The sequence below is a fragment of the Balaenoptera ricei genome, chromosome 17 (assembly GCF_028023285.1).
Source record: "Balaenoptera ricei isolate mBalRic1 chromosome 17, mBalRic1.hap2, whole genome shotgun sequence".
Lineage (NCBI taxonomy): Eukaryota > Metazoa > Chordata > Mammalia > Artiodactyla > Balaenopteridae > Balaenoptera > Balaenoptera ricei.
The window spans coordinates 40,216,751-40,233,367 of NC_082655.1; the positions used below are offsets into that span (position 1 = coordinate 40,216,751).

The 16,617-nt window shown below is 49.2% G+C and overlaps 1 protein-coding gene across 1 annotated transcript in view; it reads right to left on the minus strand.

Moving 5' to 3' along the window:
• Positions 1–1,662: 1,662 nt before the first annotated feature.
• The window catches only part of PTDSS1 (phosphatidylserine synthase 1), a 66,484-nt gene continuing 51,529 nt past the window's right edge, over positions 1,663–16,617 (minus strand). The window contains exons 10-13 of the mRNA XM_059901416.1: positions 13,423–13,522; positions 5,360–5,428; positions 4,549–4,618; positions 1,663–2,766 (exon numbers count right to left, since the gene is read on the minus strand). Coding sequence (XP_059757399.1) covers positions 2,657–2,766; positions 4,549–4,618; positions 5,360–5,428; positions 13,423–13,522 — 349 coding nt within the window. The 3' untranslated portion in view covers positions 1,663–2,656. The remainder of the gene's footprint in view (positions 2,767–4,548; positions 4,619–5,359; positions 5,429–13,422; positions 13,523–16,617) is intronic.

Sequence of the window (16,617 nt, forward strand, 5' to 3'; positions counted from 1 at the left end):
TACATACAGAGAAATATACGTCAAGAATTCTTCGCGCATTACTTCTAAAACAATGGTGCCTTTTAAGAGGGCAGTTTGTAAATGGCAAATGTGAGATCACTTGCAATCAAATCGTTTCTGATACTAAATGACAACTCTGATCTATTTTCATCAATTTGAAGCCCATTTGCACAGAAATGAGTGGAAAAAGTAGACCAAACCCAGCAGCACAGTTTCTAGGAGGAATAGCAGCCGCGGATCTGGCTGGCCAAGGAAAGCACTAGTTTTGGAAACACTGTAGTCAAGAGCTCTTACTGAAAGGGAAAAAAGAAAGATTAAACTCAAAGAAAGGACCCGGGGCTTCCCTGGTGGCACAGTGGTTGAGAATCTGCCTGCTAATGCAGGGGACACAGGTTCGAGCCCTGGTCTGGGAGGATCCCACATGCCGCGGAGCAACTAGGCCCGTGAGCCACAACTACTGAGCCTGCACGTCTGGAGCCTGTGCTCCGCAACAAGAGAGGCCGCGACAGTGAGAGGCCCGCGCACCGCGATGAAGAGTGGCCCCCGCTCGCCGCAACTAGAGAAAGCCCTCGCACAGAAACGAAGACCCAACACAGCCAAAAATAAATAAATTAAAAAAAAAAAAAAAAAAAAGAAAGGACCCGGAAAGCAGCTGAGGACTTTCCCGGCCGTTCCGTACAAAGCCACTGAGGAAAGACTGTCTCACGTGCACGCTGCTTTCACGTGACCCAAGGAAATCCAAGTCATCGCAGGTGGGCGGGTGCCTCCCCTAGGCCGGCCTTGGAGAAGGAAACGTCTTCTTCAGCTGCACCTGGCTATCGATCAGAGGAGGGTTAAAGCGCCAGAAAACGAACTTGGAGACACTCAGGGAGGTGGCCCAGCACGAGGAAGTGGAGTTGAGGCCGACGATGTACACGGTGTCCGTGAAGCACAGAAGTGCTCGGAGAAGCAAAACGAAACAAACTCACCTACTTTCAAAGCCAAACAGATTTTACATCGTACCTCTGTTTAAGAAAGGCCTCTCTGATGGGTGATAAAAGAGCACGTGGGTCTATGGGACGAGCACCTCTTTGCCTCTCTTCAGGACTATCACGGGAAGGATGGGGCCGCTGCTGGGACCGCACGGGCACCAGCCCGGTGACTGGCGACACTCACCCCTCACCCCGAGCACAGCAGGTGATGCTCGCTTTGCGTGACTCATTTAACCCCTTCACCCTGGGATTCTTTTGCAGGAAAAGAAAAACATGACACTTCTATGGTTAAAGACTTCCTTAAAGGGGGAAAAGACATCGAAACCTTTGTGCTCTGTGAAATGGGGGAACAAAAGGGTTGCTTTCAGCAAGTTTATATCTGCAGGAAAATCAACTGGATACCGGCCACTTGTTAGAGAAAAAAATCCAACTTGGTTGATGTAACCGTTACCCTAGGAAGAAAACAATGACTATCTTGTTCATTTCCTATTGATCACTTGGGAAGGTTAGGAAAAGGGACATGTGTCTGTAAGCCCTCTAAAGTACACATTTTCTTTTCTTTTCTTCTCACTACGTAAAACACATACACATTCATATTATCCTAAAGTCACTTGAAAAATACAGTGATTGCTTACAAATAGTGGAAAATACCAATAAGAGGCAAAGAAATGAGCACTTTACAGAGACAGAATTTGATGGGCTTTAACGTGAACCGTTTTATTTAAAACAGGGATCCATCAGAAGTGGTGAACTATCAGGGTCAATGTTCTAGAGCATGGCACGGATGGATGAAAGGGAATACTCACCAGCACCTCACAGGGGACTAAAAGACAATGTCAGCAACACACCATGGAAGGAAAACAAACAAAATGGAAAAGGCACCTGGCGGGGAGGGGCCGCGGTGAGCACTGCCTCTCGGCAGGTCCACGCCTGTGCACTGTGGATAAGTCTGGACAAGCGACACTGGAAAGGGAACAAAAAGGTTCCGATCTGAAGCCCAGGATCCTACGTGGGTAGCTAACCTTTCCTCAGCCTGGTTTCCACCCACCGCTGTGTAGTTTCAGGTCCTAAAAAGGGGAGAAGGCTGCTAAAGTGTAACACAAACTCTCCCCCCACTTTTTTTCTCTAGAAAAAAAGAGAAACCTCCCCCAATTCAACTTCAGCGGTGGCTTCTGAAGGCCTGTAAGCATCCTGACATAGAAATAAGAAACGACAAAATAAAAGACAGATAAGTGGCCTGGTCTTAAATCAGTCAGTCAAACGGAAAGGCAGATTCAGAAAAAATATGAAACCTGGTGACCAGTCCGTCAACTGGCTGGCTGGTGCCCTGCCTGAGTGAAGATGTTTAAACTGCATCCACAACACACGCAAGCACAGAACTGCTTCTGGCAACTGAGTAAATAGCTACGCTCTCCTTTGAGCGCTGTCCTGCTACCGGTGACCACGTGCCAAGTGCTGAAGTTACAAGAGACACCGGAGTGGCGAAGGACCCCCCGCAATGGTCTGCCCCGTGTGGCCGGGCCTGTGGGCAACAAGACATATGCTCTCAAATGATGACCCCTCCCAGCCCCCGCTCCTTCCCGTTCACGCTATGCGTTTCGACCTCCCCCCAGGGAGGTCCAGCCGATTCCGTCCCCTCCCAGTTCGAGGCACTCCCTGGAACATCTTTGATTAACCAGGGTCTTTCATTTCTTTCCAACTCCGTTGGTGACTTTTGACTTGGAATGTCGATTCCTTCTTCTGGAAGAATGGCTCTCGCTGTTGCCTGGATGCTTGGGTGGGCCGTCTTCAGAACCTGGCCAAAGGAATCGGGACACACCGTCACCGTGGGCTGTGGGCTCCCGGCTCGGGCCTCTGAAGCCTCTGATTCCGGCTCTCCCTGCCCGGCCGCCCCACCGCTCCTCCACTGACCCTTGTGCGCCATCTAGTGGCCTCGTCAATGAATCAAGGCACAGAAACCCCGGCGCTGAGCCAGCACAGCTGGGGCCAGGGTGTGCAAGTCAGGGCTCCACAAAGACAGGAGCGTCCCGAGGATGTTTACATTCACACCGTAGGGTGGATCGTGGTCATGGTGATGGGGACCAGAAGTGAGAGCACAAATAACATCGAAGCACAAAGGAGGGACAATGAAAACAAACCACGTGGGTGTCGAGTCTACCTGAGCAATCAAAGGACGCATCAACTAGGTGTCCACACCTTGACCCGCTACACACCACTGTTCCTAAACCCCTAAATTGGAATGGATTCTTGACTTGGCAAAAATCAAAGATATTACATGCCCTCAATGGTTTGATCTGGAAGCCACCTTTACAAATCAGGCCCCTGCCGCTGCAGGGATGGTGTCGTCTGTCACGCTCTATCATTTGTGTGGGAGCTTAGAGAAAGACGTCTACATTGGCGGAGTGCTGGGCAATCAGCAGGCATCAGCCAGGTGGAGGCTGGAGCCAGGGTAGTGGTGGGGTGAGGGTGGGCATTCCAGGTGGGGGTGTGTAAGGCCTGGAAGGTCATCGGAATTTTCTGGCATTAGGCTGGCTCTGCCCTCGGGCTGAACACGTGGAAAGCCTCTGGCTGAGCAGCTAAGCCAAAAGGTTCTCTGCTCCAGGGCTCAGATTTTTTTTTAAACTGTCTATCTTTCATTTAAATATATCTCTACCATTGTTTATTTCTTTTAGTCTTTTCAGTGGAGAACCTGGAATTGCCACAGACTGATCTCTAGGATGGTTCTGAATAAGGGAGCCCTGGGGAACCCCTGTGCCTACCTCCATCAGCATTCTATATTAGGTAGCTGATTCAGGAGAAACCATCTCAAACAGGGTGACCAGCACTCGCTAGTGTTTTCCCCAGGGACAGCTGTGATGAGCTTCACCCCAAAAGGACTCAGGAGAGCAACTGCCTCAGCAGTGCTTTCCCCTCCCTCGTCCCCGCTTCTCTGAGCAATTCTGTGGGTTAAAATTCACGGGCTCTGACATTCAGTTCTCTTCCTTCAGTCAAGCCCACAATCAGCTCATAACTGACATGGAATTACTATCCAGTGGAGCCTCCTCTGGGTCACTGTTCTACAAGTCAAATTCTTTAGGATAACCAGGTGGCCCCAAATCTTTCCAAAATGCTCCTTGGAGAGAGGCCAGTGGGAGATCCCTGACTACACTGTTGAGATCCCTCTTATGCTGGTCTATCTCTTGAATAAACACGATTAAGTCGATCCACCTCTTTGGAAAGGTTTCTCCTCCTGGCACACGACTCTTCCTAACGCTTTTCACTCGTGATGAAAGCCAAGAGGAAGAACATCCCGATCAGGATGCCTGAGACAGTGGGATCTCGTTACATTTTCCTGTCTCAGAAAAGGCAGAACCACGTGGCACCTCTTCTTACGAAGCAAGTTTCTTGGGCAGAACCTGTGAGCACTTTGCATGTTTCTTAATAAGTAACAGGAGACATGCGTTGAGTAGGTTTGAGACCCTTCAGGGCATATATTTATCAACATTCGGAAGATAAGCATTGATGCTAAATCCCTTTCCTGGGCCTTGGGAGGGAGAGGACCCAGGAGAGTTTTTAACAATGAGCAAGAGAGAGATACCTTTTGTACCTTTCCCGTGAGGCCAGGAGATGTCAGGGCTGTAGGTGCCATCTTCACACTCTGAGTAGGTCTAGGGAGAGAGGCAGGCTTAGTGGTGGAATTTCAAGTGCTCCCGGGAGGAGGGGGGCCAGCAAACAAGCGAGGCTGCTCAACCCTGTCCTCTCCCGGGCTGGGGATCCCCACCAGCAAGTGCAGGACCACCTCACGCTTATGCTCTCAGCTATAAGATCAAGGCTATATCCCAGGTGATGCAGAATACATCTTCTAGAAAGCGCCGTTAGCTCCTTAGACTAAAAGTATGAATAAAGGATGAAAGCTGTTATTTTTACTTAAAAAAAAAAATTACAGTTGACAAGACTGCTACAGCAATTTAAGCCCACTCACATCTATCCTCTACCTTAATCTTCATCTATTATGAAGTGGGCAGGGCAGGAGTTTCCGAATGGGAGCCCCAGGCTGGGATACAGGAAGAGGCCTGCACAGAGTGAAAGACCTAGCTTTTCAAAAACTGCTCTGGGGCTTGCCATGCAATTTTAAAAAATATATATATATAAACAAATAATTAAGCTTTAACACCCTTAAGAAATGAGGATAGAAGTCCTGACCTATTGAATAGGGCAGTCACAAGCAAGGATGGCAACTGATAGGAAGTGAATTCTGAACTGGCTACGTTTCTAAAGTGGGGAGACTGACACCCGGCTCTCACTGTGCCGTACATGCCACATCCTCATGTGAATGTGCTCTGGGCTAAAGTGCCAAGCAGGACGTGGTTAGTTTAAATAAAAGACCATCTCCACCTTCCCTTCTATACCTTTTCTCGGTGACCGTAGTGCTCTGCATACCAAACCATGCCGTACAGACACAGGAAGGTAGTGAAAGCCTGGAAGAGAAAAACAAGCACAAAACCATTTTATAAGTGAGGGTGCACAAAAAAATTCCATTTCCCGGAACTTCAGGGTTTCAATGGGAATTCATACACGATGGCTCGATGCATTTCTGCCTTCTCTCCCGGGATGCCGGTTACAGAAGGGCTGGATGCGGCAGAGGTGAACCCTGGGGGGCAGCAGGGGGGGCACCCCTAAAGCTTTCGGCAAGAAGAGTTCCGATGAGGCCACAGTTACCACTGTGACTCTACTGTCAGAGTGAAGATCATTTCTAGATGTGGGATCAGGTGGGATGCATTTTCTGAACAGCTCTGCAGGTTCTGCCTAAGACAACGTATAGGACTCTACATTGTATTTCTTTTTTTTCCTTTTTGGCCTGATTTTCACAGCCCATCCTCTGCACCCTGCTGCCCATCACTGGAAAGAGTTAAAAGGACTTAGCTTGTCAGCTTCTGAGGGGAAGAGGATTTCTGAATGAAAAAGCAGTTTCATTCAGTCTGGGGTCACAGTGGTGCCGGAAGGCATTGAGGACACACAACCACGTGTAGGTGGCAGACCCCAGCGGGACACCGCTGCCCTGGGCTTGGCGCTGCTTTTTAGTCTCAGTGGCCCCGCTCTGACCCCAGTTCTGGCTGCTTTTGTTTTTCTCAGTTAAGTAGATAGGAAACTAAAGAGAAAATAAAAATGTCTTGTGAGCCCTGGTGTGAAAAGAGAATGGCGTGGTCCATGGGTACCCAGAGGCCAGGATCACCTCCGCTTCCCCCCGAGTGTGCCCCACTGGCCCCCCTGCACCCTAAATTATACTCTAATTTAAGGAAAAAAATAGCACCTAAGAATCCAAAGTTTAAAAATGTGTCAACAAACTACAGGTCGGGGAAAACTTCCTGGCTGCCTGGACTCAGCAGTGAGTTGGGCCAGGCCCTCCAGCCAGGCCTCCTCTTCCCCTCGCGACTGTAAGTGAATCACCAAAACCCAACCAAACCAAACTGCCCATCCTGCCATGACATTTCTTCAGAATTCCTTGATTTAGGAACCCATTGACAGTGAATCCTCCTCAAGGACTCCTAACCTCCATCTCTTCCACTGCATTTCCTCTTGGGGACCTGTCACCTTGACCCAGTCGTGGGAACAGTTGTGAAATCATGATGGACTCTTCTCTTCTTGAATAATTTTAACTCTTTCTAAGAATCATAACTTTAGATCTAGAGGCATTGCCTCTAGATCGTTAATTTCAATTCCCCTCATTTCACAGCAGAGGAATGAAGGCTCAGAGAGGTGACTGCCTTCTCAAAGACACACAGCTAGAGTGTGGCACGACTGAAGCCAGAACACAGGTCTCTTTATATCCCTGGATCAAATTTCAGGGATGGCTATCGAGATAAATACTGATTTTATGTCTACACTTCTTTATATCTCTATTGATCTGTCCACTCATCCATTCCTGGAGGAAGAAAAGCATCATGGGAAGAGCCAGTCCCATCCCACCCCTCTGCACAGCCCACAGCCTGGAGGGTAGAGCCAAGACCGCAGGGAAGGCCGGGCTGTGCGTTCTCATCACCGCAGCTTGTAGTCTAGCCCTGGCCCAGTTCCTCAGGTCAGTGACGTTCACTGAGTGTCTGCTGGGCGCACAGAGTCACCTTAAGTCTCAAGAAAGAAAGGAGTCCAAGTGCTCCAGCTGGCCATTCTCCTTCTACATCAATGAAGTGGGAATAGCGGCATGGTGGAGAGGTAACATGAAATATAAGAAGACCCACTAGTTCATTTTATATTAAATCCATATGCAAACTGGTATAAATTAGGAATTTTTTTAAAAAGCTCATATCCCCCCCATCAAAAAATTAGGCAATGAATGAATATATTAAAATTATAGAATGAAAACTACTTCTAATCTTTAACATATTCCAGTACTTGTTCAGATTTCTAATATACAACCACCATTAAATGTACGATTTTCACGGCATGGCAAGAGTGGGAAGACTAGAGCATCCACAGTGTGTAAACCTACGTGTATGTCAGCTCCTTGACAAAGAGCAGAACAGGTCGGCCTAGGTTTCACACGGAGGGCAGGGAGGACAGGTTCCACCTCCGTGGACCAGTCAGTGGCTGTGCAGGGTGGGGGTGGCGGGGGCCGCTAGACCATGGGAGCAGTCAGGGCTGGGCTGGCTGTCACTGTGCATCCCGCCCACCAGAGGGCAGGCGTGTGCGGCTCTTCCTCTTCCTCCCCCAGTTTCCTCCCTTCCCCGGGGAGGGCAGGAGGGCAGCTGGGGCTGCTGTAGCAGCAGACAGCTGGGCAGAGCTGGCTTTGCAGCGGGGCAGGCAAACACTGGCAGGTGCTGGGAGACAGATGCTTATCATCACGATCGCCATGCAAAGGGCCTGCCGCAGCTGCCAAGTTTACCACTTCACCTGGGTACAAGAGGCCCCTTTTATACACTTGTCCCAGGAGACAAAAGCTTGTAATTTATGGGTTTGCAATCACACCTGTGGAAATCTAGGCAAGTACCCAGTTAAAATGTCAAGGCCTGGATTTAAAATGACAATTGTACGGATTTTGTTTAAATAAAAGGAAGAAAAAAAGAAAGAGAAAAACGTGAGGGCTGAGAGCCCCAAGGCAGCACAAACCCCCCCCCCCCCCGTGTGGCTTCCACGCTATGGTAAGGTGTGCTCAAATTCACCCAGACTGATCAGACAACTGGTGCTGGGGCAGCTTCTTAACCAGCATATGGGAGCTTTACTTCCACACTGATCTCAAATTCTGTGTACGTTCTCCTACCAGGCAAGGCGAATAATTGGGGGCTTTGTTTCTCTTAGTGTGGAGGCCTGGTGTAACTCAACGCTCTCTTACTCAATAATGTTTGCCTCACTCCTGAGATTGAGACCAATCTTGATCTCTAATAAAGGCCATGATTATAAAAACGTGCCAGGACCTTATTTCCACTCTTTTTCTCTAACTGGTAAATGTGCAAGGCAGTGGGGACCCCTAATCATCCCAGCCAAAGGCCTCTTTTCAGGCCAGGTCCCCCTCCATGGCATTCATCACTGCTAACACTAACTGGGGGCTTCTGCTTATCTTCAGAGTCCTCTTTCCTGCGGCTGTTTCTTGCCCTTGGCCTGGCCTCTAAAATGTGGCTGTTCCCCAGACGCCATTCCCAGCCAGCTTCTCCTTCCCACACTATGTTCCCCGACTCTAACCGACCCAACAGCTCCAACCGTACCCTACACACGGATGCCTCCCACCTCTTTCACCTCCACCGCCGACCGAGTCTTTCCAGGGCTACTGGACAGACCAGAATTTCCAATGACACAAGACACCTTCACCTGTAAAATCTAAGGGTCCCTCACACCAACTCATCTCCTTTCGAGGGGCTTCTCTGATATCCTCCAACCTGTTACTAGCACCAAAAGCCACCAGTGGCACAGATAGGAAAGCCTGGAGTTGCCCTCCCCAGCTCTAGGAAGGGGACGGTGTCTATTGAGTTGGGCTCTTTAGCTCTCGGATCCAGCCCTTTCTCTGCATCTTCAATGCCGCTGCCTTGGATAGGTTCTCACTGAGGTCCCTCCAACACCCTCAGGCTCACCCCTTCTCCAATCCCCTCCCCCCCCATACTCTCCCACTCTCCAGCTGCCCCGTGAGACAGTCTTTCCTCTGAAAAACCTTCGAATCTCCAACCAGGACACACAGAGCCCATCCTACGCAGACGATCCCCTCCGCCTCCAACTCGTTCTCATTCTTGCTCCCCAAACAGGTCGCCGTCCTCTTGTGCCGCTGGCACTGGCATGGCTTCGAGTCTTTGGACGTGCTTGTCTCTCAACCTGCCTCTGTGTCTCCCGGTCTTTGTGCCTTGACCTCAGTCCTTTCTCCTCCCTGCGTTTGCCGAGTGTTTCCTGTGCATCAGACACTGTGCTAGTGTCCGTGGGGACAAAAGGACAATGGAAACTTATTCTTTGTGAGCAGGAAGTGCCATATTGAGGAGACCGATATAAATACCCCAGATTACATCTCACTGGGGCTGAACTCAAAGAAACATGTACCAAATGCGACTGGTCCCCCGAGGAGGGAGTTGTCTAGTCTGCCTTGCAGGTTAGATCTAGCGTATTTCATGGAGGACACGGATTTAAGTTTGGTCTTGGCATTAAGATTCACCAGGTAGAGAACGCAGGGAAAAGCACTCAGATCGGGCAGAGGAAGCCTCCTGGGTGAAGGCAAGACAAGTCTGGAAGGATGGTGGGTTGAGGTAATTAGGAATAGTTTGGCGGAGCCCGAGCACAGGGTACAGGGGGTGGGGGTGGTGAACGATCCAGAGAGTGACGGCCCTAAACACACAAGCAGGACTTCCTATTTCAGCTGGTAGGTCTGTGGTGGGGATGTGGCTCCCTTCTTGCTGTTTCTGTCTACACAGAGGGAGCTTCCCTGGTATAACACTCCTGCTTTCCCTCACCCCTCGCCCCTTCCCCAGGGAGGCGAGTAGCTTAACTGCCTAGGGAATAACAGATAAGGAAGCTGGGCGTCTCCCGTCTTTCCCTCTGGGTGCGAGGCCACCAGCACAATGCGGGGGGCCTGCTTCCTGGGGCTGCAGAGGAAGCGTGTCTGCTTCTGGGGTTCACTATTCCGAAGCCCCTTGTTGGCACGCACCTGAAGCTGATACTGAAAAATGTGGACTCTCAGTAGTAAAGCTACCGTTCTGTCTCCATAGCCCTCGTCCATCCTGACTATCTCTTAACTGCTCTGAACCTGGTGGGGGGAAAATGTTGTACTGTTAGGCCCTCTAGGCCCCAACAATAGGGAAAATGATTCTACGCAGGGCAAAGGGATTCCGATCGGAATTCTGGAAGATCACTCTGGCAGCAGTGTAGGCAATGGAGGTGAAGGGCAGAATGGAGAAAATGGGTGTCTAGAGGGCAGAGGCAGTGGGAACAGAGAGGAGGGGATGGAGCTGGGCCACCCGGGTGAATGAGTAGAGCCGGAGGGCTCACTTGGGGGCTGACAGAGGAGAGGAAGCAGCCGCCTGGGTCTTAGGCTGGGGCGCGTGAGGGATGGGAGAGCCGTTCACTGTGATCCTTTGTGATCCTGAGCACACATCACCTCCAGGAGCTTCGCCCCAGCTTGTCTGCTGCTCTCTCCAGGGCTCCTCTAGCTCCGTGCACACACATCTTTCTTTTTTTTTTTCACACCTTTATTGGAGTATAATTGCTTGACAATGGTGTGTTAGTTTCTGCTGTATAACAAAGTGAATCTGCTATATGTATACATATATCCCCATATCTCCTCCTTCTTGCGTCTCCCTCCCACCCTCCCTATTCCACCCCTCTAGGTGGTCACAAAGCACCGAGCTGATCTCCCTGTGCTATGCGGCTGCTTCCCACTAGCTATCTATTTCACATTTGGTAGTGTATATATGTCCATGCCACTTTCTCACTTCGTCCCAGCTTACCCTTCCCCCTCCCCGTGTCCTCAAGTCTGTTCTCTACGTCTGCATCTTTATTCCTGTCCTGTCACTAGGTTCATCAGTACCGCTTTTTAAAATTCCACATATACGTGTTAGCTAGCATACGGTGTTTGTTTTTCTCTTTCTGACTTACCTCACTCTATATGACAGATTCTAGGTCCATCCACCTCACTACAACACACACATCTTTTATGATGTTTGTAATATAAGTAGTTTGCATGTGTAATTCCCACGTAGACTTGGAGATCCTCCGAAGGGGGACACCCGTGGAGGGGGAGCAGGAAATCTCCAGCCAGACTATCTGGGTTTGAGCCCTGGCTCTGCCACATGCTACCTGTGTGACCTTAGGTAAGTTAGTGAACCTCTCTGTGCCTTTATCTATAAAAGAGGGATAATAAAGTACCTCCCCTCAAAGTGTAAAGATCAAATATGCAATTCATGAAAAGTGCTTCAAACACTGTCTGGCACCTCGTAAACATGAATAAATCTTCACCATCACCTGCCTGTGTGGCTCCAGCACCAGGGCCGCTCTAACAAGAACGTGGCAACATGACAGACTTATAAGGGACTATGCTAAGTGACACAGAGACTGAGAAACGGGTCATGTCCTCAAAATAAGCTACCATCATACAGACACCAAGGCAGATCAAAATTCACCAACGTAAGGAGGCATATGCTAAGGGTCTAATCAGTAAAACAGAGTGAAAATCTCTAAAACTTAGAGAGAGACTGGAGGAGCCCCACTGGCTGGGTGACTAGAGACGGCTCCTTGGACACGGCCTTGGGGAGACCTTTCTGGCTGCTGATGCCCCAGGGGGAGGCCCACAGTGGGCCGTTGTGAGAAGGGCCTTTGGCCCACGTCCCAGGAGTCCCGCCTGCCTCAATCTCCTTGTGGTCCCAGCGGCGCCAGGTAAGGGCTGCACCCACACCTGCCCACCGCCATGGGTCACGCTACAATTCACAGAGCTGGGGTGCCCACGCCAGACAGAAATGTGAGGTGCGCATGGTGAGATCTTCTGGCCCATCTGACACACTGCCCCTAACCAATCCTTATATCTAGTCACACTGCAACAGAAAAAATACATCTGAGCATTAATTCCGGAGCCTGAGTACAAAGGAGATCATTATTCCCTTTCGTTGTTCAAGATAAAACAGGACAGAACAGGCTCAAGGTGCCCTGGCACAGTTAGGATTTCTAGCAAGTAACCCTAAAAATAGACACCATAAAAGGCAATAAGAAGAGTTTAGTCTTGTTCCCCCTCCCCACCAATTAGACCTGAATCTGATTAAGCCTCTAGATCCAGCTACCAATTTACAGAAGATACAGAGGACAAAGAAATCTGTTAAGTTACAGTAAGGATGGAGTCAGTAAAACCAGACTGAGGGAAAATCTAGAAGACAAAAGGGCTTGTTTCTTCAATGTAAAGGTGAGAGCTGGAGACAGAGGGAAAACTGTAGATTAAGAGAGACCTTTTATTAAAAGGCATGCCAACCAATTGCAATCAGTGGATGTTGATTCAAATAAACTGCTAAAGAATACAAAATGCAAGGAAACGTTAGAAATGTGAACTTTGATTAGCTATTTGACAGTATGAAGGAATTAATTCTTTTTCCGGTGTGATAATGGTACGGTGGTTGCACCAACCAAAAAGCATTCTTATCTTCTTTTAGAGATACATCCTGAAATAGTAAAGTGGGTCTGCTTCAAAGTAACCCAGGGTTGGGGATAATGAGTATGGAATATAAGGACATAAGACTGGCCATGGGTTGATAATTGTTGAAACTGGATGATGGGTGCATGACGGGTGAGCGACCCCCTATCTACTTCCACATATGTTTGAAATTTTCTATGATCATTAAAAAAAAAAAAGCCTAAGTTAATTTTCTGGACCGAGTAAGTAAAAGGGAAGAATCTTAAATGATTCCCCAAAGTAACAAAACAAATTAAGAAGCGCAATCACAGAATTTTAAGCTAGGCAAGATCTTGCTTCATTTGAAAGATGAGGGAAAAGTCCCAGGACAACGGAGCTGGAGGCCCCCAGGGCTCTTCCCTTCCGAGAGGAAAACACATCCTTCACAGGTTTATAATGTCAGCCCCACGGGGAGGAAACTGTATGGTCTGATTACCTCCAAAAACACCTCACATGGCCTATAAACAACAGTCTGTCATTTTGTACATAAACCCTTGGACAGTAATACATATGTTACGGGACACTGTAACCATCCTTATCCCCTCATGGCAGGCCTGACATTTTCAGCAAGTGTAGACGAATTCTCATAAGCGAAATAAATGAGAGTATGATACACCTGCTGAGGGCATTTGACCAGAACCTGCAAAGGTGACCAATTTTAGGTGCCATGTGGTCCTATGTATTTATTCTTGAACTTCAGACTAGTGGCCAGTCTTGCGTTACTACAGTAGAATGTCCTGTCTATAAATTTCTAAGGAACCTTGGTACACAAGAGTGTTTTGTTTTGTTTTGTTTTAGAAGACACCATGGGGACTTTAACTAACACTTTTGGGTAAAAAAGTAATGACTTACCACACAAAGAAGCCAAAGCACAACATAGAGTATTTGGGTCTTAGAGAAGAGATCTTGTCCAAATTTTATGCAGACAATAGCTTCCAGGAAACCAATGACCCTGTTAGACAGAACAAGAGGTTAAATATGAATTCATCTTATCAGAGCATTATGCATTACCAGAAATATGCATAATTCCATCATAAAGTTCAAGTGGTCATAAGATTTCTGCCCCAAACACGGGAAGCAGGTCCTCAACAAAATGACACTGTGCTTTCTTCAGGAATAATATATATTATTATATATACATACATATTTAGATTTAATTAAAAGTTTATTGTACCGTCACTCCTCTCTTCTTTTCTGCAGACTATTTTTTTTAGAGCAGTTTTAGGTTCACAGGAAACTTGAGGGGAAGGTACAGAGTCCCTATAGCCTCTGCCCCGACACATGCACAGCCGCCCCCGCTGTCAACATGTGTCACAAGTGACGAACCTGCGTTGACACATCACCCAAAGTTCATAGGTTATGTCAGAGTTCACGCTTGGTGATGTACATTCTATGGGTTTGGACAGATGTATAATGACAGGTATCCACCATTAGAGGGTCATACCGAATGGTTTCACTGCCCTGAAAACCCTCTGTGCTCTACCTCTTCATCCTTCTATCCGTCGCCAGAAATAATCAAATATTCTTTACATCTTCCTTCCTCACAGACTACAATCTCGACTCGTACGTCTTCATAGCCGGAGGCTGCCTGGTATCATCTAAGTCGGAGCTTATCACAACGGGTGGACAGACGCCCCCTTGGCTGGGACCCTTGCAGGGCCAGGGAACCTACTACCTCTGTGGGCAGCTGCTTCTGCTGCTCAGTCTCTTTAGCTGTCGGGAAGTCATTCCTTGTCTCCTGGTATCTGCCAGGAGGCTGGTATCTGCCTGGTATCTGCCTCCTTCCACCCCTGGTCCTAACTCTGCCCTCCGCAGTCGTATAGGGGAGTGTGAGCCTTCCAGGTGAGTCTTTCAGTAACTTGAAGGCAGCAATCACATTCCCTCCCAGCCATCTTAGAATTTCCAGATTTAATAGGCTCCAGTTCTGCTGCTGATAAAAACCCTTTATCCTCTGCATCTGTAAGCAATTTTGCTGAATACAAAAACGTTGGAAAAAAAACCTTCCACGTTTCCCTCTTTCATTAAAACATGAAACAAGAAAGCTAATCTTGTATAATACAACTTCATCTATGAATATTAAAATCAGACCTTTATTAAGGTTCAGAGCTTGAAGGTAGGAACGGATGAGGTGAGGGTGACATAGCCGGTCACGTGATCCCAAAGACTGCCCAGGAACAGCGATTTCAGATAAGGCCACCTTAGGTGTGCCTTGCTCACGACAGGATCTAGAGGGACTGGTCTTGTTGCACACATAATCTCTAAAAGGGCAGGAAGGGGCCCAGAAGGCCCCCGGTCCCCTCCCTACTGGCAGACACAGAGGTCACTGCCATGGTCAAATGGATGGACGGCTCTAAACAACTGAATGCCCAGAGTCAGAACCACCTGTGCGAAGCAGAAAGTCTCCTGGACACGTCTCTAGAGAATCTGGAGCTGTCTTGGCCCACAGCCCCAACGAAACAAGGTTAGGAGTGGTCGCCTGAATCTTTACAGAGCACCCCCTCCTCCTCCCCACCTCCCGGCCACAACAAAGGTCGGCACGTTCGAGAGCAGGGCTGAGGTCGACTGTCACACTGAAGTCGAGGTCGCGAGCCGACACTAGAAGGCAGGGAAGCAGCGAGGGCAAGGGTGCCTGCCAGCGGACACACGGAGCCTATGCTGCCTCTTGCTGGGACCTCTTGCTGGGATGCATCAGAAACTGTTAAGCCCAGGAAAGAAGTCTGCCTACCTGCCCTTAACCAGACAGAACACCCAGAGCTTTCTGTGACAGGTTTCTGGGTATTCAAGTCGACTGAGGCAGCTTTCAAGAGCTTCGTGACCAGCAGACTAGAGCTGTTTCTCCAACTTCTGTGATCTGAGACCCACGGCAGGAAGCATATTTTTCACTGTGGCCCAGTACACACACACACACACACGACTGAAACAAAAGTCACACAAAACAACTGTCCCCTGGCTCTGACATCTTCCTACTCTATTTCATTTTCAGAAAATGCTGTTCAGGACCCAGTCTGTTGACTTCATAACGACCTGAAGTTTGCCCTAAAGACCAGTGTTTTTCAGTCAGGAACTTTAGGATATGACTTGACCCCACGTGCTGAGGAATCTTAGCTGAGCTGTTGTCCGTGAAGGTGACCTTGAGCAGAGACTGGGGCGGGGGGGGGGGGGCGGGAGGGGGCCAGGAGTGAGGGGAGGGGGCAGAGCGAGGTCAGGGTAACACGGGTCTTGAGGGCCACCCCAGAGCTTGGCTTTTAGTCTGAGGGACACGGGAGCTCCTGGGGGGTTGGAGCAGAGGGTTGAATGTGATTCACTCTACGTTTTAAGGTGATCGTTCTGGCGGCTGAACTGAGAACTGCGGTAAGGAGCAGAGTGGTGCAGGGGTGCTTTTTCTAGTCCAGGCCGAGGACCTGGGGGGAGATGTGGGGATGTGGGAAGCGGCAGGAGCTGGCGTGCATCAAACCCAACAGTCACGTGGACCCTTTACCCACCAGCCATGGCCCCTCACCATCATCCCTGGCCCTGAGGAAGTGATAGCTGAGCTGAGCCTTAACCACATAGAAAGCACTTTCAATCATGCTCCATGGAACGTCCTGACTGCCTAAGAACCCCCGGGACAGGACGGAGAGGGTGAGAAGGAGGCAAAGGGTCCTGGGTGCGGTACCCAGAACCATTCTGCTCGATCGTTTTGCTGTATGTTAGGGTCTGGAGCAAGATGTCCTTGGAGGAAAGGGATTTTCTAAAAAAAAATTTTGTGACTACCGCAGAGGCTTGGGGCTGTCAGTGCAGGTGTTTTTGAGCAAGGGAGCAGAGAGTGGCAGGAAAAAGGGTAGTCAGTCTGGAGGAGGATGGGATGAAGGGGAAGATACCAGAAAAAGGAAACTGGCAACAAAGCTACCCTTGCAGTGTGAGCGCTGAGAGTGGGAAACAGGCGCGTGGGCCGGAGGGAAGGCGGCGTGAGAGGCTGTGAGCAAAGGTCAACGGGAGGATGGCGGTGACCAGGTGTGCTGGGGAGGTTGGAGGGGTCGGGTGAGGCCTCCTCCGGTTGTCCGTTGC